The sequence below is a fragment of the Clinocottus analis genome, unplaced genomic scaffold (genome assembly GCF_023055335.1).
Source record: "Clinocottus analis isolate CAN_PGR_092001 unplaced genomic scaffold, fCliAna1.0.p SCAF_24, whole genome shotgun sequence".
Taxonomy (NCBI): Eukaryota; Metazoa; Chordata; class Actinopteri; order Perciformes; family Cottidae; genus Clinocottus; species Clinocottus analis.
The window spans coordinates 8521429-8544866 of record NW_027175976.1 but is presented as its reverse complement, the minus strand read 5'-3'; the positions used below and the strand labels follow the sequence as shown (position 1 = coordinate 8544866).

At 40.5% G+C, this 23438-nt stretch overlaps 1 protein-coding gene across 1 annotated transcript; it reads right to left on the bottom strand.

The window, feature by feature from the left end:
* Positions 1-7768: 7768 nt before the first annotated feature.
* LOC137794314 (high-affinity choline transporter 1-like) lies at positions 7769-16527 on the bottom strand. The gene is made up of 8 exons (XM_068591066.1): positions 16070-16527; positions 10938-11051; positions 10568-10723; positions 10323-10471; positions 10097-10240; positions 8736-8889; positions 8429-8643; positions 7769-8296 (listed from the first exon to the last, which is right to left on the bottom strand). The coding sequence occupies exons 1-8, from the start codon at positions 16251-16253 to the stop codon at positions 7769-7771; spliced, it is 1644 nt and encodes a 547-aa protein (XP_068447167.1). The 5' UTR covers positions 16254-16527.
* Between the last annotated feature and the right edge of the window lie 6911 nt (positions 16528-23438).

Below are 23438 nucleotides of genomic sequence, written 5' to 3'. Positions count from 1 at the left end.
GCATCGATATACAACAGGGGTGCCCAATAGGTCGATTGCGAAGGGAGTGTTGGTATTTTGCATCCCATTAAAAACAAAAGTTCAAACTTTATCGACAAAACGCAGCTCCAGAGGCCTGTCTCACGAAGCTGGATTAACATACCCGGGGTTTCCCTCAGTTATCCAGCTGCACTTAACCAGATGTCCGCGGTCTCGCTTTTTGGTTTCACAAAGCCAGTTATCAATTCTTAAAGTCAACCCAGGAGTGTCTCATCTTGATCTTGTGCTCGTGCACATCAAAAGGGGCGGGGTTAACTCCGTCAGACCAATCGTGCACCATGGTGAAGCCGCCGGGAGCGACATGATTTACAACCGAGGAGCAAACAATTAACTTAAGAATGTACTTAAAATGTAGAGAACGAATACAAACAAAAAGCAACACTGCTGCAGCAGCCAGAAGCCGCAAGGAACCGTGGCAAAAATCGGCGACTGGGATTGTAATATTAAATCACTGTTTCAAATGTATGTGCCCATTTTGATTATCTTTTCGTTTTAACAATAACCTCATGTCAAAAAAATAAATAATTTTAAAGCATTAATTTGCAACTTTTTATTACAAAAACAGAACTGACAGTGCAAATTCACAGTGCAAAAAATCTTAACAATAAAGAATTTATAAAAAATAAAGAAATACAGAAAACTTAACAGGATTTGTTCAGAACTTGTTCTCTATACTCTCAGACACAGACGCACAGACGCACACACATGCACAGACACACACACTCAAAGACATGCACACTCACAGATACACACACACACACTCACAGACACTCACGCACATACACACTCAGAACTCAGAGAAGAAGAGATGAGAATTCCAGAAGTAATCACTCAACATATCAACGGATAACTGACGGACTGCACTTTACCTTAACAAAGGTTGTTATTTAGATATCAAACTACAAATCCCAGCAACACTTTCTCTGCATGAAGCCACAATATATTGGACTGTCACAGGTCTGTGTTCTGTCCCTCAGAGGAGATGTTTACTCGTTGCTTCTCTTGAAGCCTCGGCTGTATTTTAAAACAAAGACGTCATCTAACCCAACAGCTCAAACACGGAGAATGAACGACTAGCTAGCGAGCTAACGACAGCGGTTAGCCTCGCTGTTAAGTTATTGTACACGCAACGCAACGATGCAGTGACGTACGAGAGGATGCAACGGGCTGCAGAGCCTCCTGGACCTTCCGTCTGCTCCGCTCCACTCAACTGTTTTGTTCAATACTCAAACTTCTCCGCGACTTATTGAGCGGAGTAATAACACACTAACATGACACAACTAATCGCTAATGAAATTCGTTGCCAATTTTTTTAATAATTCATTTCCAACATCTACACCATCCGCAAAAAGGCCCCGCAGAGGTTGTACGTCCTGCGCCAGCTCAGGAACAACAACCTGCCTCAGGAGCTGCTGATCCTGTTCTCCTCCGCCATCATCCAGTCTGACCTCTGCTCTTCCATCGCCGTGTGGTTTGAATCAACCACCAAACAGGACAGAGCCAGACTGCAACGGATCATCAGGTCTGCAGAGAGAGCTATTGGTTGCAGCCTGCCCTCCATCCTGGACTTGTACACCTCCAGAGTCAGGAAGTCTTCCCACTGGCTGTCAGTCTGATAAACAACTGAACAATTAATCAGACACTTCCACCTACACTATCTGCACTTTCTGGACTACTGTTTGCTGTTTTTCTGCTTCCTTAATGTCTTATTTTTCTGGTCTTTGTTTTTATATTTATCTTTTTATATCTAGCTCTTGCACTGAAAATAAGTACAAAGCGCAGAATCCGGCATCAAATTCCATGACGCCGGATGTGTGAAAATGTACATGGCCATTAAGGCTGATTCTGATTCTATTGTCAATCAGCATTAGGCATGGGCCTATTTTATACATGAGTATATATATATATATATATATATATAAATATATATATATATATATATATATATATATATATATAATGTTCAAAGGGTGGTAGTATGTACAAGAAAGGTGCAATTTTTTATATTTTTTAAGTATTAAATAAGAGTAATAAATAGACTATATGACATGCTTTCACATAGAATATATATCACACTTATTGCACGTGAGTAAAGTGAGGTAGTGTTATTTTACACATCTTTCAACATCCGTCTGACTGTGGCAGGGAAGAAACTGTTGAAGAAGCGCGTTCTGTGAGTTGTGACGCTGTCCGCTCTGCTGTGTCTCAGGTTGTGCGTACAACGTTTGTGTCTGAGCAGGGAGTGAGCTGGGTGGAGTGAGTCTCTGATGATTCCCTCTGCTCTTTTCCAACAGCGCTTTACATACATAGAGTCCATGGAAGGAAGTTTTGTCCCTGTGATCCTCTCTGCAGTCTTTATGACTCTCTACCTGTGCGGTGTTGCCATACCAGACGGTGATAAAGTGCAGTCCCAGGAATCTGTAGCTGTCGGCCCTCTCCACCGCAGTCCCTTTGATCATAAGAGGTTGTGTGTGTGTGTGTGAGGGGGGGGGGCATGTTAACTGTTTTCATCCTGTCTGTCAGTTCTAACCACTCTCCTGTCATTCCAGATCTTGCCACTCACCCCTGATTACCCCTCATCACCGTCACCTGGTCCTCACGCCCATCTCCCTCATTCCCTCATTAGCTCACTATTTAGGTCCTCTCACTTGCACATGACCTCTGCCAGATTGTCTTGTCCGTTGTGCCAAACTCTCCAGCATATTCCTGTACTTTTGTCTTAGTGTTCTGACCCTGTTTTTTGCCTGTCTTGACTACCTTGGATTTTGTCTGCTCCGTATCGGATTTGTTTGCCTGTGTGATTGATCTCATGGTTTTGACCCCGGCCTGAATATACAACTAAAGAACTTTGCCTGCCACCTGTCTCTGAGTTGTGCTTTTGAACTCGATTGTCTACGGTGCCTCACAGTATTATTTCTTTGGTTTTGTCTGTGTAGAGGATAAGATCGTTTTCCTCTCCGTAGACCAGACTGTTGTTAACCTGTGTCCTGTACATCGCCCCCCCCCCGAACCATCTTTGCATTTGATGATTGTTCATTGAAGTGTAAAACTATTGAACCACAAACACCTATTCGCTTTCCCATCTTCTTTAATTTGCATTTTTAGACATTTTGGGATTATTTGTCAACGAGCATATGCCTTTTAAGCTGTCGAGGGCCATACGAATTGACGAGGTGGGCCTAGAGTTTGACACCTATGCTTTATAGTTCCAGCAAAAAACAGACAAACGCAATAAGGCCCACTGTAAAGTCAGGAAGACACGGTAACACAATGCAAGGCAAAGCAAGTTTATTTGGATAGATCGTTTTAACAACAAGACGATTCAAAGTGGTTCACATAAAAACATTAAAAGCAGATTTAAAAACAGTAAAGAAAACATTAAAACAGTCAATAAAAAAATAAAAAATTAAATTAATAAGAGTGGCAGTGCAGTTCAAGAAATAAAATGCAGTAGTGACATGCAGCAATTGAGTCTCGTTCAATAAAGGCAACCTCAAACAGAAAAGTCTTCAATCTGGATTTAAAGGAGCTGAGGGTCTCAGACTTGCAGCTTTCAGGGACCTTGTTCCAGAAGAGCTGAATACTGCCTCTCTGTGTTTAGTTCTGACTCTTGGAACAGAAAGTAGACCAGAACCAGACAGTTCACAAGGTAGCAGCAGATCACAAACATACGTACGCCCTAAACCATTCAGTGCTTTATAAACCAGCAGCAGAATTTTAAAGTCAATTTTCTGTATCAGCTGCAGCTTTCTGATTGACTTTTTACAGAGGCCTGTGAACACACCGTTACAGTAGTCAAGTCTACTGACGATAAATGCATGGACAAGTTTCTCCAGATCTTGTTGAGACATAAATCCTCTAACCCTTGATATATTCTTAAAGTGATAGTAAGCTGACTTTGTAATTGTCTTGATATGGCTGTTCAGATTGAGGTCTGAATCCATAACTACACCTAGATTTCTGGCTTGGTTTGAGGTTTTTAACATCAGTGATTGAAGCTGAGCGCTCACTTTCAATCGTTCATCCTTGGGACCAAAAACAATAGCTTCTGTTTTATCTTTATTTAATTAAAGAAAATTCTGGCACATCCAGATGTTGATTTCTTCAATGCATTTAGCCAGCTGTTGTATGGGATTGTAGTCCCCTGGTGATATAGTTATGTAGATGTGTGTGTCATCTGCATAATTATGATAACAAACTTTGTTGTTTTTCATAATCTGAGCCAGTGGAAACATATAGATGTTGAACAGAAGAGGCCCCAGTATTGAGCCTTGTGGAACACCACATGTCATACTAGTCAGTCTGATGTGTAATTAGCTACCGACACAAAGTATTGTTTGTTTTTTTTAAGTAGGATTCAAACCAGTTAAGTGCTGCGCCAGAGAGTCCTACCCAGACTTTCAGTCTGTCTAGTAGTATGTCATGATCGACTGTCGAACACAGCACTGAGATCCAGTAATACTAAGACTGAAGTTCTGCCACTGTCTGTGTTTATGTGGATGTCGTTGAAAACCTTAACAGGGGCAGTTTCAGTACAGTGGTGCTGACTAAAGCCTGACTGAAAGACATCAAACCCGTTATTTTTTCGGCCAAGAAGTTGTTCAGCTGTTGAAAAAACACTTTTTCCATTATCTTACTTAAAAATGGGAGGTTTGATATTGGCCTATAGTTTTTCAATACTTCGGGGTCTAAACTTGGCTTCTTAAGGAGTGCTTTAATAACTGCAGTTTTTAGGGCTTGTGGGAAAACACCTGAAAGAAGGGATGTGTTTACAATCTGTAAAAGATCAGTGGTCATTCAGTGTGAAATGTTTTTGAAAAAGTGTGTCGGTAGATCATCAAGCAGCAGGAGGAGGTTAACAGATGGTGTATAATGTCTTCTAGGCTTCTTTGGTTAATTGAATGAAATTGTGTCATAATATTTAAATGGATGTTATTTAAAGATGGGGAAAATGCATATCCTGTGGTTGGTCTGGATCCACCAACTGCTTGTCTAATTTTCTGAATTTTCTCAGTAAATTAGGAGGCAAATTGATTGCATGCCCAGGTGGATTGGAGCGTAGCAGTTACCGACACCAGAGGGTTTGTTAGCCCAAGACAACCTTCATCTTAGTAGGTGCAATGGCATCAATAACATGTTTGACTTATGAATTGAAGCCATTAACAAGCTCATTGACTGAGATGCAAGAGAGGGCTGGCGTAGAGGAGAACTTCTGAATAAATAGTTCACTGGTGTTTTCAGTGATGAAACGCTTTGTCACAACCTCGGTTTGGACACTTGTGTGCAGGGAGATTGCACTCTCAAATAAAACACAAATGTGATCAGTGAGTGCAACATCAGTCACAGTAACCTTGGAAATGTTCAGACCTTTGGTGATAATTATGTCTAGAGTGTGCCCCTTGTTGTGGGTGGGACCTGTTACATGCTGAGTCAGATCATAGTTATCAAGGACACCAAATAGCTCTATAGACCCTCTGTCCTGGGGATTATCAACATGGATATTAAAATCACCAACAATGGCAACACAATCAAAATCAATAGATGATAGACAACAGTTCAGTAAACTCATCAAAGCAGGTTGCACAGTATTTATGTGGTCTGTAAATGTTGAGGAATAGAACTTGAGTGGAATTCAGAACCACATATTCAAAGAAAGTAAAATGACCAAAAGACATCTGTTTGCATTGAAGAGACTCATTAAATTAAATATCAACTCAACCTCCTTTCTCATGCACTCTTGTTTCACTCATGAAACTGAAGTTGGGAGATGTTGATTCAATAAGAACAGCTGCACTCTTATCGTGGTCCAACCAAGTTTTGGTTAAAACAATGAAATCATTGATAAAAAAAATTTTTCTTGACAGAGACCTGACATTTAATGAAGCTAAATTTTTACATGTTTAAAGCTCTGGTTGCCCTGTTTATTTGGACAGGCTGACGAGCAATAGATATTAAATTTGAGAAATTTGCAGATTTGCTAACGTTTCTCTGCATCCTCGCCTTTTTTCTATAAGTCAGGACAGCAATTGAGAGAACTAACTTCATACAGGGCCCCAACTGTTCCCGGATATAATCAGTGGTGTCAGTAGCCTTGTAGTTCGGACCCAAACAATATCAGTTCATGTCTTTATCAGGTAGGGGAGATAGAGGATGGTTATGAAGCCGTTAAGGAGGCAGGGAGGGGCACGGCCCTTTAACTTCGCTGTTAGTGTCAACGGACTTAGAGCCAGCGGCGGAGGTCTAGCTGGAGGGGTTTTAGCTCAGGAAATGGGAATGTGGACAGGAGTGAATTTGGTTCCGGTATTGCGGAGGTGGCAAGGAGGGGTGGAATAGAGAGGAAAGGGACCCGGTTGAAGTATTGGGGGTGGAAGGAGGTGAGGGGGAGGGAGGTAAAGACTCGTCTTCTCGGAGAGGGAGATCAATCCTTGATGGTGAGGGAGGAGACTCCTCCACTTGGCTCTCCTTTGGCATCCTTACCATGAGGTCTCCATGGCGGTGCTTTGTGGTTATCTCTTGTCCTTGGCAGTGAGAACAGACGGGTGACGCAGGAAGAAAAGTAGGTTAGAGGGAAACTGTTTTACCCCTGATTTGTTCAGGCAACTCCATCTGCCTTAAAAAGATGTATACGCTCCCAGCAAATGTTACAATTGTCGATAAAATGTACTGTATGGTCAATACATGTTCAGTTCAAACAGCCTGCTGTATCTCTCATCTCCTCTCCTAGCTAATGGAAGAGGGCCACTGATAAACACCGGAGCATTGACAGAGCTGACTGTTCAAAAGTCAATAAAGTCTCTCTTCAGAACTTCAGACTCTTGTTTCACAATATCACAGCTTCCCGTATGCACAATAAGGTTTTTCACCGTGGGATGGTCAGCCACGATGTCCAGGATTTTGTCTCTCAGAATTTCAGAAGATATTAGCAGAAAAATGCAAACAGAGTGCAAGCAGGAAAGCGACTGCGCAGTAAGAAAGCAGGAAGCGATACATGTAAATATAGGTGTTCACTTTGCGTTTTATTTTGTATTTTTACCTACATCCTTACTTATTTACTTATTACTTGTTTTTATCTAAATTTTTATACTTACACTTTGTATAGTTAAACATTCTTTGTTGTTGTTGTTGTAGTCACTGATATGATGCACCTTCCGCCATGACAAATTCCTTGTCTGTACAAACTTACTCGGCAATTAAACGGTTCTGATTCTGATTTGACTATTCGAGCGCAGCCAGACAATCAAAACTGCAGGACCTGCAGAGACACAGACAAGACTACAAAATAAAACAGGAAACAGAAACTCGTATGACACTTAAACACACCAAAAATATAAAGGAATGACTATTAATGAAAGTGGCACGAATGACAGGAAACAGACTAACCATTTGAGCAAACACCAGGATCATATACTGACACATTAGAGATATGAATTCATGATTATTTCTGGAAAGAGACATTGCTCTTGAGTTTTCCTAAGCAATTTTCTTTTGGGGGGCAGAAGCTTTGAGCACCTAAAGCCGAGTGCTATCTAGTTTCATTAGATCAGAAGACATTTCTATGGAGGATATCTCCTAAACGAAGCAGCTCTAATTTAATCACAGCTTGGCAACTTTAACTGTCGCACAGCAATCTGTATTAGTGAGTAGAAGTGTTTCTAACAGGACGAACATTCAATCTATGGAACCAACACCAGAAGGATTCTCACACAACTCAACTAAGACAAAAATAACCTTAGCATTTTGTGTCCAGCATCGGTTCAGAGACACATTTATCATCTCCATCAGCCTCTCTGGCTCCCTCTGCTGGTGGTGGAGCTTCCTGTGACTTCACCTTGAACACGTCCCACCTCTCAGGAAGGATCCCCTTGTTAAACAGGAGTGAGGCCACATATGAAACCAGCAGGATGGAGACCAGACCAGACAGCATGCAGAAGGTCTTCACAGGAAAGCGCTGAACGTAAACACCGTCCTCTAAAGTGCATCCTGGGAAATGTAGGATTACAGGGAGGCCAAACAACGACTCTCCACACAAAACTCTCATGATAAAAGCAATAGCATAGCCTGCAGCAGCCCCATAACCGTTAGAAACTCTGATGAAGAGGACGCAGATGAGCTGGGGGAGCAATATGGAGTAAGTCAGGTCTGAGCCCAGGATCCAGAACACCATGATGCTGTTTTCCAGGTAGGTGAGGGATGTTCCCACAAGTCCTGCAGCCACTATGGAGAGACGGATCACCCACTGCAGCTCTTTATCGGATGCCTAGAAACAAAACCATGTGAACTTTAAATATTTAAACTTGAAGTAAATAAATGCAAAGCTTTAAAACAGTAAACCCAGACCCAGTAAAGAGCTGAGGAGAACATAAGAACATGCTCCTGTTCCCTACTGCACCTGACTCCTGATGGTCTGGTAGATGTTGGTGGTGAAGATGGTGGATACAGACAAAAGTAAAGAGTCAGCCGATGACATCACTGCAGCAGCAATAGCTCCGATGCCAAAGGCATAAATGTAGATTGGTGTTAAATTGTGAAGAGTGATGGGCAACACCATGGCCGCCTGCCCTCGCTCGTATGGAGAAGGAGAGCCATATGAGGTGGAGTTCCAGTCTGAAACACAGGAGGCAGAACAGACAACAATGAATGCTGATTCACCACCGTGACATGACAAAGATCACCAACAGGTAAAGAGTAGAGATTACCTGTTGAAGCTGCTACGGCTCCAATCAGCACAGACGGGATTCCTAGAATGACGACGGCTCCTGCTGCTATGAAACAGATGATCCTGGCTGTGGACATGGAGCTAGAGGACAGTGTCCTCTGATGGAAATCCTGAATGGCCAAATTGCCCAAAGTCTAGAAAAAGTAAAAAATATCAAGTGACTTTATGTTGCTGCGAAGAAAAAGGACATTATATTTCTCAATTGCAATTAAGTATGGTCAATAGTGATGTTCAACATAATTGTTAGCTTCAGATAACTGAGATATGAGTAAATTTAAAGCTGATTGATAAAATGTTTAGGGCTGCAACAACGAATTGATAAAATCGATGAAAATCGATTATTAAAAAGTTGGCAACAAATTTTATTAGCGATCTGTTGTGTCGCGCGATTATTACTCCGCTCAATAAGTCGCGGAGAAGTTTGAGTATTGAACAAAACAGTTGAGTGGAGCGTAGCAGACGGAAGGTCCAGGAGGCTCTGCAGCCCGTTGCATCCTCTCGTACGTCACTGCATCGTCGCGTTGCGTGTACAATAACTTAACAGCGAGGCTAACCGCTGTCGTTAGCTCGCTAGCTAGTCCTTCATTCTCCGTGTTTGAGCTGTTGGGTTAGATGACGTCTTTGTTTTAAAATACAGCCGAGGCTTCAAGAGAAGCAACGAGTAAACATCTCCTCTGAGGGACAGAACGCAGACCTGTTCAACAGTCTGATATAATGAGGCTTCATGCAGAGGAAGTGCTGCTGGGATTTGTAGTTCCATATCTAATTAACAACCGTTGTTTACGTAAAGTACACTCCGTAAGTTATCTGTTGACACATTGAGTGTTTACTTCTGGAATTCTCATCTCTTGTTCTCTGACTTCTGAGTGTGTACGTCTGTGAGTGTGTGTGTCTGTGAGTGTGTGTGTCTGTGAGTGTGTGTGTCTGTGAGTGTGTACGTCTGTGAGTGTGTGTGTCTGTGAGTGTGTGTGTCTGTGAGTATAGAGAACAAGTTCTGACATTCAAACAAATCCTGTCAAGGCTTCTGATTAGTATTTCTTTATTTTTTATAAATTCTTCATTGTTAAGATTTTTGCACTGTGAATTTACACTGTCAGTTCTGTTTTTGTAATAAAAGGTTGCAAATTAATGCTTTAAAATTATATTTTTTTTATCCGATTAATCGAAAAAATAATCAACCGATTAATCGATTGTTAAAATAGCAGCCCTAAAAATGTTAATACATTTTTACTTTAAGCTTCATGTGAAGATGGAATTTCTTCTAACGGTTTTATATAGTTGCGCTTATATACACCTTAAAAGACATGTTAAACCATCATACTGTCATGTAACTCATCTTACCATCAGTAGAAACTGATCCATCCATCTCCAGACTTCATCAGACTCAACATGGCCCAGCCAGGAGCCGTGGTGTGTGTGGTTGAATGCTGTTTCACTGATGTCAGTATAAACGTCACTGGTCAGCACAAAAGGGACACACAGCCACTGTGGAAAGAGGAAATCACTCAGGAGGGTCTAAATGAAAGAAGAACACATCACCTTGAACGTTCATTGAGTAAAAACGCACCAAGCTCAGAAACACCAGAGAGATCTGGATGACATCAGTGTAAGCCACCGAGTAGAGACCTCCAAGAACAGTGTAGAAGATCACCACCACAGTAGAGATCCAGACACAAACACTGAAGGACAGATCTATAACTACACTCATGGTGGCTCCTGTAGCGCACAAACACACACAGCAAACACAATGGATTAAAAGCTTGATGAGGAAAATGAAAATGTTACTTTGAGTGTATACTTCTAGATGTGTACCCAATGCAATCAGAGTCGTAGGAATCCAGACAACTTCCGTTATGAGAGGAATGATGGAAAGAACCGCCGTCAGTTTGTTTCCATACTTCCTCTGGAAGGGATCCATCATACTGATGTATTGGTTCTCCCTCATTGGCTTTGCAAAGAACAGTCCACCTTTAAAGGAAGAGGAAGGAAACACTTTAAATAACATATTGGCTGTGTGGCCACGCCCGGGTTTCTTAGTGTTGTTACTGATGTATTTATCCTGTATAATTAGCTAGACTTCTGTCGTCTCCTTCATCACATTGAGACACACATAGTGTGTCTCAATGTGATGAAGGTTTTGTTGAGGTAAACACATACCGATTCATTTTGAAAAGTGACTCACCAATGATGAAGGAAATTGACAATTGGAGGGGAACAAGGTTCCAGACTAGACCCCTGGTGGGGTCATAAACTGACTCTGCAATACCAATGATGAAGCCACCTCCAACCCAAGTAGCTGCAGTGGAAAAAATGCACACACACACACACACACACACACACACACACACACACACATTATCAGAATCATTGGCCATGTTTGCATATGCATACAAATAATTTTAATGTTTTTTTTTTTCCAGTGGTCTGTAATGGAAGATTTTCTCAGTTGATCTGCTAAGGAGTTATGGAATCTCTGAATCAAAATTGTCTTTAGTCCGTTTATTCTTGCAAGAAGGAAAGGTCTGCCACAGCCACCCAAAGCAGTCTGCGACACAGAATTCAATGAAACAACAGTCCCAGCTCTCTTTTATACATGATGAGGTTCACACCTTCAAACCACGTGGAACAAAGGGAACACTGGGTACCTGCCCATCTTAGACCTTTCGTCTCTTGGTCCTTGATTACAAAGAAGTCACAATCTCCTTTGCCCTGGGAATTTCAACACCCCGTCCGTTCACTAATTGTTTACGATCCCCCCTCATATGCATACATAGGAAACAGTCCTTTGATTCATTTCCCCTCACATATGCATACATATGCATCCATTTCCCCTATCACTATCTGTTCAGACCATCTCTGAGTAACATTTAAATCAGTTTAACATTGCAATACTATATTTTCCCATGACAGGTCATTGGCGTCTGGTGTTTTTGGCGTACAGCGCTCTGTGGCATCAACTAGAGGGGAGGAGTTGGAACTGGTTGTATCCAGGGTGTGTTCAATCAAGCAATGAGGTATGAGAGGCATTACTGTATTGCAGTGGTGGACCGTCAGGGCCTTCAAAGCCTTCTCTGAAGGCCTAAACAGAATCACAAAGTTATATCTATTTTATAATTTGAAAAAAATATATCTATATTTTCAAAAAAAAGGTTTTCTATAATTAAAAGTTATAACTATTTTATATTGCAATTGTTTTTCACAAATACACTACATGTATTATAATATTTGTTTCCTATTAGCTTATTTTGTCATTGCACAGCTGCCTTTGTGTTCCTCTGCTCCTTCAGGTCTCTTGCTTGGCTTCCTGGGAGCTGTTTAACAGCCTTTTTTTAATCCAATCAAATTTCACCTCTCTTCCTTAATGAAAGTGTTGCCTGGTTAAAATACATTAAAATGACCTTCTCGAAGGCCTAGACGTGTGAATTACACTCTTGCAACTACAACTGCGGCTGGCTATGCCGTTAGATAGACGGACTCGTTTTGGTTTATGGTTCCCGTGCCTTTTCATCCACATCATAAGGAAATAAAACATAACAAATCTGTACATGTTTGTCCCTTGATTTCAATTAGTTTTGAGAATTATCCACTGAAATCATAGACATCATCTGCTTGAATTCAAACAGTAATATGCCTACCTTGACTGACTGTACTTTTATACACATTTCTGTTGTAGTTTTCCCTGATACAGGAATCAATTGATCACACAGGCATATCAATTGTTACAAACATGAAAATTCAAATATGAATCAGAAAAGGCAGTAAAAGACTACAAAACCTCGATGACACAACATTTTATTGATAAAATGACTTGCATATTAATATAAATCTTCCCTTGGCCTCCCCACACACACACTCTACAGCAGCTACTCAGCCCAGAAATATTGCAATGCCACTGCTTGCATTGTATTTGATGGCCGCAATGACATGAGGGTGGACTTCAGACTCACCAGAGAGTCATTCAATGCCCTCATGGCTGTGCTGGGCACTGACTGTGACCACGGTTGGGGCCCCGAGATAACCCGTTTAGTTTTTCTTTTCCTTCTTGCCAGCGTCCCTCCTATCGGGTGGTGGCCAGGGCCTCAGACATGCCCTGGGTCTTCGTTTACCAGGTGGTGCACAAGATGAGTGCACAGATCGCTGCGCTCCTGTATACAGTTGTCTGCCACCCTACAGGAGAGGAACTCCCACGTCAAGGTGCCCGGGTCGCTCATCGAGCTGGGTCGCCAGCCTTCAGCAGAGTCGTGGGGGCTAGCAATGGCTGCCACGTCAGGGTGAAGCCCCCCAGCGCAGGATGCTGCCTGCTATTTTAACAGGAAGCTTTTTCACTCAAATTCATTGATGTGTGTGGGCTACCCAGGCTCAGTCCATGATGTCAGGGTCCTAAAAAACAGCCCCATATTTTATGAGCAGTCTTACCCTCCACCAGGATACTGTATCCTTGGGGAGGGTGGCTACCCCTGCCTGTCCCAACCCATCTGCCTCATGACCTGCAGGCAGCCTCTCCGCAACCACGTCCAAGCACGCTACTACTGCCTGTCAAAGGCGAGGTGTGTTGTGGAGAGGTTTTTCAGGATAGTCAAAATGCGATGGCGGTCAATCTTCTTGAAGGCCCTTGAGGTGGATGTGAGGTTTGTGCCGAAGGTCATTTTGTGCTGCACTGTGCTCCACAACATCTGCCTCACCAAAGGTGACCTGCTGGAGCCAGATGCAGATGTCGGGTTGCAAAGGACCAGCCAGCACCAGAACCTCCAGGAAATGTTTCTAGGGCAAAGGACAGACAGGATAGCCATTCAGTGCTACACTCCAGATCATGACTACATTTAAATGCACAAATTAAAAGTGTCTAGGGAGTTCTGAACACCAGAATGCCCCTATAATAATAGGCAAACAATTTATGAGTTTGTAATATTTTATAGTGCTTCTTAACCAAATTATTTTGTCAATATGCGTCTAAAATTCCACAAGAGACTACCCACAGAAACCTTGAACCCTTATCAAATGTATGCTTCGATAGCTATCGTAACGGTGTTATTCAAGATCCTACAGAAGGTGGTCTCTGAACAGCTGTCATTATTCCTGGATCAAAGTAACATCCATGAGACGTTTCAGTCAGATTTCCGTAAACATCACTCTAAGGAGACAGCCTTACTGAAAGTGTCCAGTGACATTATGATGTCTGCTAATTCGGGTAAATGCACTGCTCTAGTTCTCTTAGATCTGTCCTCAGCTTTTGAGACCGTCGACCACCAGATCCTGTTGAATAGCCTGAGGGATGAAGTAGGACCGTCAGGGTCAGTTTTACATTGGTTCTCGTCATACCTATCCGGGCGTAGCTTTAGTGATAAGGTCAGAGTCAGCAGATCTGTTGTATGGAGTCCCTCAAGTTCTGTTTTGGGTCCTGTATTATTCTTGTTGTATTTGATCCCCTTTGGAAAAGTCATCCAGAAATTTCCTGATGTTTCCTATCACTTATTTGCTGATGATATCCAGCTATACTGCTCTTTCAAGCCAACTGAGCTCCAGAGGCTAAATTCATTCGTTCATTGCTCGGTGGAGATTTAACAATGGCCAAGTGTTTTGTCCAAATTTAGCTGCAAGGTGTTATCAAACACTGATTATTGCACCCGATGGCATAAATCAAGGGATCAACCAGTACTTAGGTGACATGGGCCAATCTGTTAAACCCAGCCTAAGAAACCTGGGTGTTTTATGCGACAAAGATATGTCTTTAGTGCAACACTGCAAACAGTTGACCAAAAATTGCAATTTTCAACTGAGAAATATCTCTAAACTTAGAAAAATGGTGTCGCAAAAGGCTTTGGAGCTGATCATCCAGGCATTGTGTCTTCGCAGTTAGACTACTGTAATAGTTTCTTTTCTTGTCTAAACAAGAAGGAGTTGTCTCGCCTGCAGTTAGTACAAAGCTCTGCAGCAAGAATTCTGACCGGCACTAATAGAAACACACACACACACACACACACACACACACACACACAGTTGCCTTCAGGATCAATTTCAAAATTCTGATTTCAACTTTCAGAGATTTACAAGGTCAGGCTCCACCCTAGATATGTGACTTGATCCAGCCTGTCACCTCAACTCGGGCTCTGAGGTCCGTGATCAAAATCTGTTGATGGTCCCTCGCTCCCGGACCAGAGGAGACCGTTCTTTCCAGGCTGTTGCTCCCAGGCTTTGGAACGGTCTTCCGCTCTCATTGGAGTCTGTGGCCTCCTTTAAAAAAAAAGGCAACTAAAGAGTTTTTTTTGTCCAGGCTTTTACTTAACTGTCCTGAGGCTGCTTTGATTGACAGATGTTTTGGCCTTTTTACATTTTTTTAATGTACTTAACTGTGTATTGTTTATTATAAAGTGCTTTGTGACCCTGGTCTGCAAAAGGCGCTGTACAAATTATTATTATTATTATTATTATGATGCGCAGGGCGTGTGTCAACGGGCAAACAGTCGCGTTGTCATGTTAACCCGTTATTAAACTGAGCATACCCATTGTCAATTCATTAAAATTGCCATTTCGATTACCAGGACAGCCGTGGTTTAACACTGTTTGCTGACTGACAAAGCTATCAGTCGTCGGACTGGCCGTTGGAGCAAGCGCCTGGAGCCTGCCCCCGCTCGTCAAGCGAAAAGTGTCCGATAAAAGTGGATAAGCCAGCTAGCTTATCATAACTGCCATGCAGATACAATAGCATCTCATGCTACCCAGTGAGGTATGCCAACTATCGGTAACTCCACCAAATACTCATGTTGCCGGCTTTAATCTGAGAATGGCATGTTAGTAGTACATTTTAATATTAGTACAGTGATTAATTACTGCTGATACTTACATTTACGGTTTGTAACCGTAGCCATCTCGTCCGCCATTGTTTTAGAAATAAAATGCAGGCGAAATGGCTCCTCTTCCGCTACTTAGCCAAGATGGGGCCGTTTAGTGCGAGTAGTGTCCATCATTTTACACTGCATTTTTTGACCGTTTGCAGTGCGCCATCCAGGTACTTTCAGTGCACTGAATTCTGCTGGTTTTGTCAGTGTGGTGCCCTTAGCACTACAAGTCAGTGCTCATATGTTGGGTAGTAAACACGGCCACAGTCTTACGGGCTGCGAACGGCTTGCTTAGCTTTGTCGGATAGTCAGACATTTCTGGTGATTCACGCAAGCACACGGGACTACGCAAGGGAGCCTTGCGTCTCGGAGTAAACGCCAAGTTTAAAGGACCCTTTAGTCTAAAAAAATACATGCCAAAAACAATCATAAGAGATTATCAATGCTTTGTATTTTTAATGATCAAACCAAAACTCACCTGTCATTGTAAAGACTCCCACTGCCAAGCTGACACTCCGGTTAGCCAAAAAAGAAAACTCCACCTGTCCACCTTGTGTGTTTTTCTCTATCTTCTTTGACTTTACAGAGGCCCAGATGCCGATTCCCAACACCAGCAGGTAGAATATTATCATCATGATCAGACCTGGTATATTGAGAGCCATGGTTGATTAAAACTAGCAGAGACAAACGGTCTTCTTCTTCTGTGAGGTGCTTCAGTTGCACCTCACGGGAGCGTTTTTACATAACTAGTCAAACTGGTTTAAAAACATCCCTGGCACACGACTCCTGGAAAGATATAATTAAAGCTGCATTCGTAACTAGTTTAACGTGTCCCTCTTCCAAGCTGTTCCTGGGACACATCAGCATTATGGTTTCCCCCAAAGGGCCAGTTGTAACTGTAACACTGTATAAATGTTACTCCCTAACATTGTTAAATAACTGTCTTTGCATTTGATTATTGTTTATTCAAGTGTAAAACTATTGTACATGTATTTATATGAATGTGAAGGTTTATGTAAGCATTTTTTTCTGTTATTACAACATAAATCCATTTAATTCAGAGTTAAGAAACCCACATTGCTATCAAAGATCAAACGTACGTTTTTCATTAACTTTGTTTCAAGCTTTTTGTCACAGTTGACTGACATAACGAATCAAATAAATAATTGACAGCTGCTAAGAACGTGTGCAACTGATTTTGTCGTGTTTGACATGTGCAGGTCAGCCGCGCATGTGCAGGTCAGCCGCATAGGGACACTTGTGCGATGTCCTCATCCAGAATAAAGCTACAGCAGCATTTGTTTTTATTGTATTACATCACAGCAGAATAGCATCATATCACAAAAAAAAAACAAAAAAACTTACGGTTTATTTTTTTAAACCACAAACATCCATTTGCTTTCCCATCTTCTTTAACTTGCATCAATCCTTCTTTTTTGACATTTTGGGGATTATTTGTAAACGATCACAAACCTTTCAAGCTGTCGAGGGCCACATAAATTGACGAGGTGGGCTTTAAGTTTGACACCTTTATAGTTTCAGCAAAAAGCAGACAAACGCAATAAGACTCACTGTAAAGTCAGGGAGAGATTTGATTAAATCTATAGGGAAGAAAGCCGGTCTTCTCCTGTGAGGTGCTTCAGTTGCAGATCCCCTGTGTGAATGAAAGTCTAATTAAAGTCTCATTCCACGTATCTAGTCAAACTGGTTTGAGACACATCGGCGTTATGGTTTCCGCCAAAGAACCGGTTGGAACGAACACTGTATGATTGTTACAACACCCTAACATATTGTTATACAACTGTTGATTAATTTGCATTCATGTGTAAAAATATTGTACATGCATTTATATTAAAATATATGTAACCAAATTTATCTTATTACAACATAAAGCAATTAAATTTAGGGGTAAGAAACCCACATTACTATCAAAGATCAAACGCAAGTTTCTAAATTAACTTTGTTTAAAGCTTTTTCGTCACAGTTGACAATGACATAACTGATCCAACAAATAATTATGAGCTGAACATATGTAACAGAGTCCGTCTGGAGCTCACCTGCTCACACACACATACCTTGTGATCTGGAGCGCACCTGCTCACACACACATACCTTGTGATCTGGAGCTCACCTGCTCACACACACATACCTTGTGGTCTGGAGCTCACGAACATATGAAACTTAGGGCTGGGCAAGTTAACGCAGCGACAATCGTAAAATCTTTTAACGACGTTGATTATTTGATCATGCGTTAACTACATGTTTTCTCAGATGGCGATTCCCAACACAAGCAAGGAAAATATTATGATAATGAGACCTGGTATATTGAGAGCCATATTTGATTAAAGCCATGTCACACCTGGTCTAGAATGAGGACTCAGATGCAGAGAGTGTCCGCACTCACGCTTTGTGTTAAGGGAAAACACTCTGAGGCAAAAACAACTACGCTAAAAAGAAAGAAAAAAAAAAAAAATCACTCTTCACGAGTCAAAAAAACACTAGACTAAAAAGTACACAAAAAAAAAAAACTGAGACAAAACTACTCACGGGGCACCACTGTGGCAAAGACTTGCGTGGGACGTACATGAGACGAGACACTTTCGCACAGGACAAAGGGAAGATGCAGACTATAAGCGCGTGAGGGTAATGGGGAACAGGTGGAAACAATCAGGAATCAGGGAGACAATCAGTCCAGTGACACATGAGGAAGCGGAAGAGCAAGTGACCTGAAACGGGAGGGAGTTAGGCTTTCAAAATAAAACAGGAAATGACAAGACAATAACCCAAGACAACCCTCTCACGCTCATGTGAAAAGTTAAAGCTAATCAAACGCAATGAATGAAATACAACGACACTGCTTTTACTTTGGGCGCGCTTCTGTGTTGACAATTTGAGTCCTGAAAAGCTGTAATTGATGCCCGCATTAGTAACTAGTTTAAAGTGTTCCTCTTCCAAGCTGTTGCATTTTATTATTGTTTATTCAAGTGTAAAACTATTGTACATGTATTTATATACATGTAAAAGTATATGTAAGAAAATGTATCCTGTTATTCCAACATAAATCCATTTCATTTAATTGAAAGATCAAACGTACGTTTTTACATTAACTTTGTTTACGCTTTTTTTGTCAGTTAACAATGACATAACTGAGCCAACATATATAAGAGCTGCTAAGAACAGGTGTGAACATGTGTGGGAATTAATTAACAGAAGTTAAGAGCTCACCTTATATAACTTGTGGCCTGGAGCTGACCTGCTCTCACACGTTTATGTGCTCTGAGGCATTTAGACGCTTGTGCAACGTCCTCATCCAGAATGAAGCTATAACTATCTCAGCAGCAGCATTTTTGGCTGCACCTTTCTTGAATTGTATTCCTTCATCACCGACAAAGCCTCATAACACAAGACTTACTGGTTTGTTATCTTGAACCGTCTTCTTGAACTTACATCAATCCTTCGCTTTTTTGACATTTTGGGGATTATTTGAAAACGATCATATGCCTTTTAAGCTATCGAGGGCCACATAAATTGACGAGGCGGGCTTTAAGTTTGACACCTTTATAGTTTCAGCAAAAAGCAGACAAACACAATGAGACCCACTGTAAAGTCAGGGAGAGACAGTAACACAATGCAAATATAGGTGTTTAATTAAAACTCATCAAAATCGATTTTGTTTAAAACCTAATTACATTTTAAATAACATTTTTTGTCTCCCATGCTTCACATGCTGTCTGGTAAAAACTATACAGAGCTTCTTTTCTGACTCGGAACGTCAACTTAAACACACCAAAACAAATATAAAGGAATGACTAATAAGGAAAGTGGCTCAATTAACAGGAAACAGACTAATCATTTGAGCAAACACCAGGATCATCCACTGACACATTAGAGATATGAATTTTACTCATTCTTGAAGTGACAGAAGTGTTTCTAACAGGACGGCCATTCAATTTATAGAACCTACACCAGAAGGAGCCCCGACAATTTAACTAAGACAAAAATAACTAGCATTTTGTGTCAACTCCGATCGGCAAAAAGGCCCAGCAGAGGCTGTACTTCCTGTGCCAGCTCGGGAAATACAACCTGCCTCAGGAACTGCTGTTTTACTCCGACATATCTCTCTCTCTCTCTCTCTCTCTCTCTCTCTCTCTCTCTCTCTCTCTCTCTCTCTCTCTCTCTCTCTCTCTATATATATATATATATATATATAGAGTCTAAATGTCCCTCTAATATCTGACCTGTATGGTCAGGTGTTTCTATGTATTTTAGTTAAGGCTGGGCAAATTATCACATTAACGCCAGATTAATCTGGCAATCTTTTAATGGCGTTAACTATTTGATCATGTTTTTTTGTTTTTTTTGCAATATTTATTTTTTTTGCATTGGGAGGGGCTTATCGCTTTAAATCCCTCCCAGACACCGTAGTTCAGACCTGGCGTCTTACGGCTCTCCCAGTCCGGCCCGCGTGAGGTCAATCAAACATGAAAAATAAATAAATAAGATGCACGCTATGAATGAAATACAACGACACTGCTTTTACTTTGGGCGCGCTTCTGTGTTGACAATTTGACTCTGGAAAGGTATAATTAATACCCGCATTAGTAACTAGTTTAAAGTATTCCTCTTCCAAGCTGTTCCTGGGACACATCAGCATTATGGTTTCCCCCAAAGGGCCAGTTGTAACAGTAACACTGTATAAATGTTACTCCCTAACATTGTTAAATAACTGTCTTTGCATTTAATTATTGTTTATTCAAGTGTAAAACTATTGTACATGTATTTATATGAATTTAAAAAGTATATGTTAGAAAATTTCTCCTGTTATTACAACATAAATCCATTAAATTCAGAGTTAAGAAACCCACATTGCTACCAAACATCAAACGTACATTTTTACATTAACTTTGTTTTAAGCTTTTTTGCCACAGTTGACAATGACATAACTGATCCAACAGATATATAAGAGCTGCTAAGAACAGGTGTGAACATGTGTGGGGATTAAGTAACAGAAGTTGTTGAGAGCTCACCTGCTCACATAACTTGTGGCCTGGAGCTGACCTGCTTTTACACCTCTATGTGCTCTGAGGCCTTTTGACTCTTGTGCAACGTCACACCTATTCGCTTTCCCATCTTCTTTAACTTGCATCAATCCTTCTCTTTTCTGACATTTTCGGGATTATTTGTTAACGATCACAAACGTTTCAAGCTGTCGAGGGCCACATAAATTGACGTGGGGGGCCTCGAGTTTGACACCTTTATAGTTTCAGCAAAAAACAGACAAACGCAATAAGACTCAAGTCAGGGAGAGACAGGAACACAATGTAAATATAGGTGTTCAATTAAAACTCATCAAAATTGGTTTTGTTTAAAACCTAATTCCATTTTAAATAACATTTTTTTTCTCCCATGATAGACATGTATTTTAGATAGGGCTGGGCAAATTAACGCATTAACGCAAGATTAATCTGGCAATCCTTTAACGGCGTTAACTATTTGATCATCTTTTTATTTTATTTTTTGCATTGGGAGGGGCTAAACGCTTTAAATCCCTCCCAGACACCGTAGTTCAGACCTGGCGTCTTACGGCTCTCCCAGTCCGGCCCGCGTGAGGTCAATCAAACATGAAAAATAAATAAATAAGATGCACGCTATGAATGAAATACAACGACACTGCTTTTACTTTGGGCGCGCTTCTATGTTGACAATTTGACTCTGGAAAGGTATAATTAATACCCGCATTAGTAACTAGTTTAAAGTTTTCCTCTTCCAAGCTGTTCCTGGGACACATCAGCATTATGGTTTCCCCCAAAGTGTCAGTTGTAACTGTAACTGTTACACCCAGACCTGGGTAGTTTGTTTTCACTGTTTGTTGTGTTGGCTGTCACTCACCTTGTCTCTCGTTTCAGACTCCTCCCCCCTCGTGTGCCAGCCTCATGTGTGATTGCAAGCCCCGCCCTCATTGTTTCACCTGTGTCTAGTTCCCCTGTGTGTTTAGTCTGTGTCTACCCTCTGTCTTGTGCCAGTGTATCATTTTATGTTACCAACGTTTAGAGTAAAGACTCTGTTTTTCGCAACAAACAACCTGGTCTCTCGTGTCTGCTTCTGGGTCCAACCTCCCGTGGTTCTGGTCTTCCTAACAGTAACACTGTATAAATGTTACTCCCCAACATTGTTAAATAACTTTCTTTGCATTTAATTATTGTTTATTCAAATGTAAAACTATTGTACATTAATTTATATGAATTTAAAAAGCATATGTAAGAAAATTTCTCCTATTATTACAACATAAATCCATTTAATTCAGAGTTAAGAAACCCACATTGCTACCAAACATCAAACGTAAGTTTTTCATTAACTTTGTTTCAAGCATTTTTTGTGACATAACTGAGCCAACACATGTATAAGAGCTGCTAAGAACAGGTGTGAACATGTGTGGGAATTAATTAACAGAAGTTAAGAGCTCACCTTATATAACTTGTGGCCTGGAGCTGACCTGCTCTCACACGTTTATGTGCTCTGAGGCATTTAGACGCTTGTGCAACGTCCTCATCCAGAATGAAGCTATAACTATCTCAGCAGCAGCATTTTTGGCTGTACCTTTCTTGAATTGTATTCCTTCATCACCGACAAAGCCTCATAACACAGAAGACTTACCAGTTTCCTTACTTGAACAAAAAACATCTATTGGCTTTCCAATCTTTTTTAACTTACATCAATCCTTCTCTTTTTGACATTTTGGGGATTATTTGAAAACGATCATATGCCTTTCAAGCTGTCGAGGGCCACATAAATAGACGAGGGGGGCCTAACGTTTGACACCTTTTCTAGTTTCAGCAAAAAACAGACAAATGCAATCAAGACCCACTGTAAAGTCAGGGAGAGACAGTAACACAATGTAAATATAGGTGTTTAATTAACTCATTAAAATTGGTTTTGTTTAAAACCTAAATACATTTTAAATAACATTTTTTGTCTCCCAGGCTTTACATGCAGTCTGGTAAAAACTATTCAGAGCTTCTTTTCTGACTGAGCGTAAACTTAAACACACAAACAAATATAAAGGAATAACTAATAAGGAAAGTGGCTCGATTGACAGCACTTATTGTCAGTCGCTTTGGATAAAAGCGTCAGCTAAATGACATGTAATGTAATGTAATGATAGCAACGACGACAGATCAGGACGGGGTAAGCAGCATGGGGGGTAATTTTGTTCTTTTGTTTGTTTGTTTAAGTTACAATAAAACATCAGTAAAACCGGAACTCCCGCATGGACCCTGCATCCTTTTGAGCTGCGTACTTTACTTACTTACTTTTTGATTTTGGTTTATTTTTTATTCATATTTTTTTTTCTTTTTATTTTATTTACGGGACAAATGGCCACTACGATATATATATATATATATATATATATATATATATATATATATATATATATATATATATATATATATATATATACATATATATATATATATATATATATATATACATATATATATATATACATATATACATATATATATATATACATATATATATATATACATATATATATATATACATACATATATATATATATATATATATATATATATATATATATATATATATATATATATATATATATATATATACATATATTTCTAAATATGAATTGTTAAAGTCTAAATATCCCTCTAATATCTGACTTGTATGGTCAGGTGTTTCTTATGCTGGAGAAGGTTTCTATGTGTTTTAGTTAGGGCTGGGCAAATTAACGCGTTAACGCCAGATTAATTAATTAATTAATCTTGCAATCTTTTAACGGCGTTAACTATTTGATCATCTTTTTATTTTATTTTTTGCAT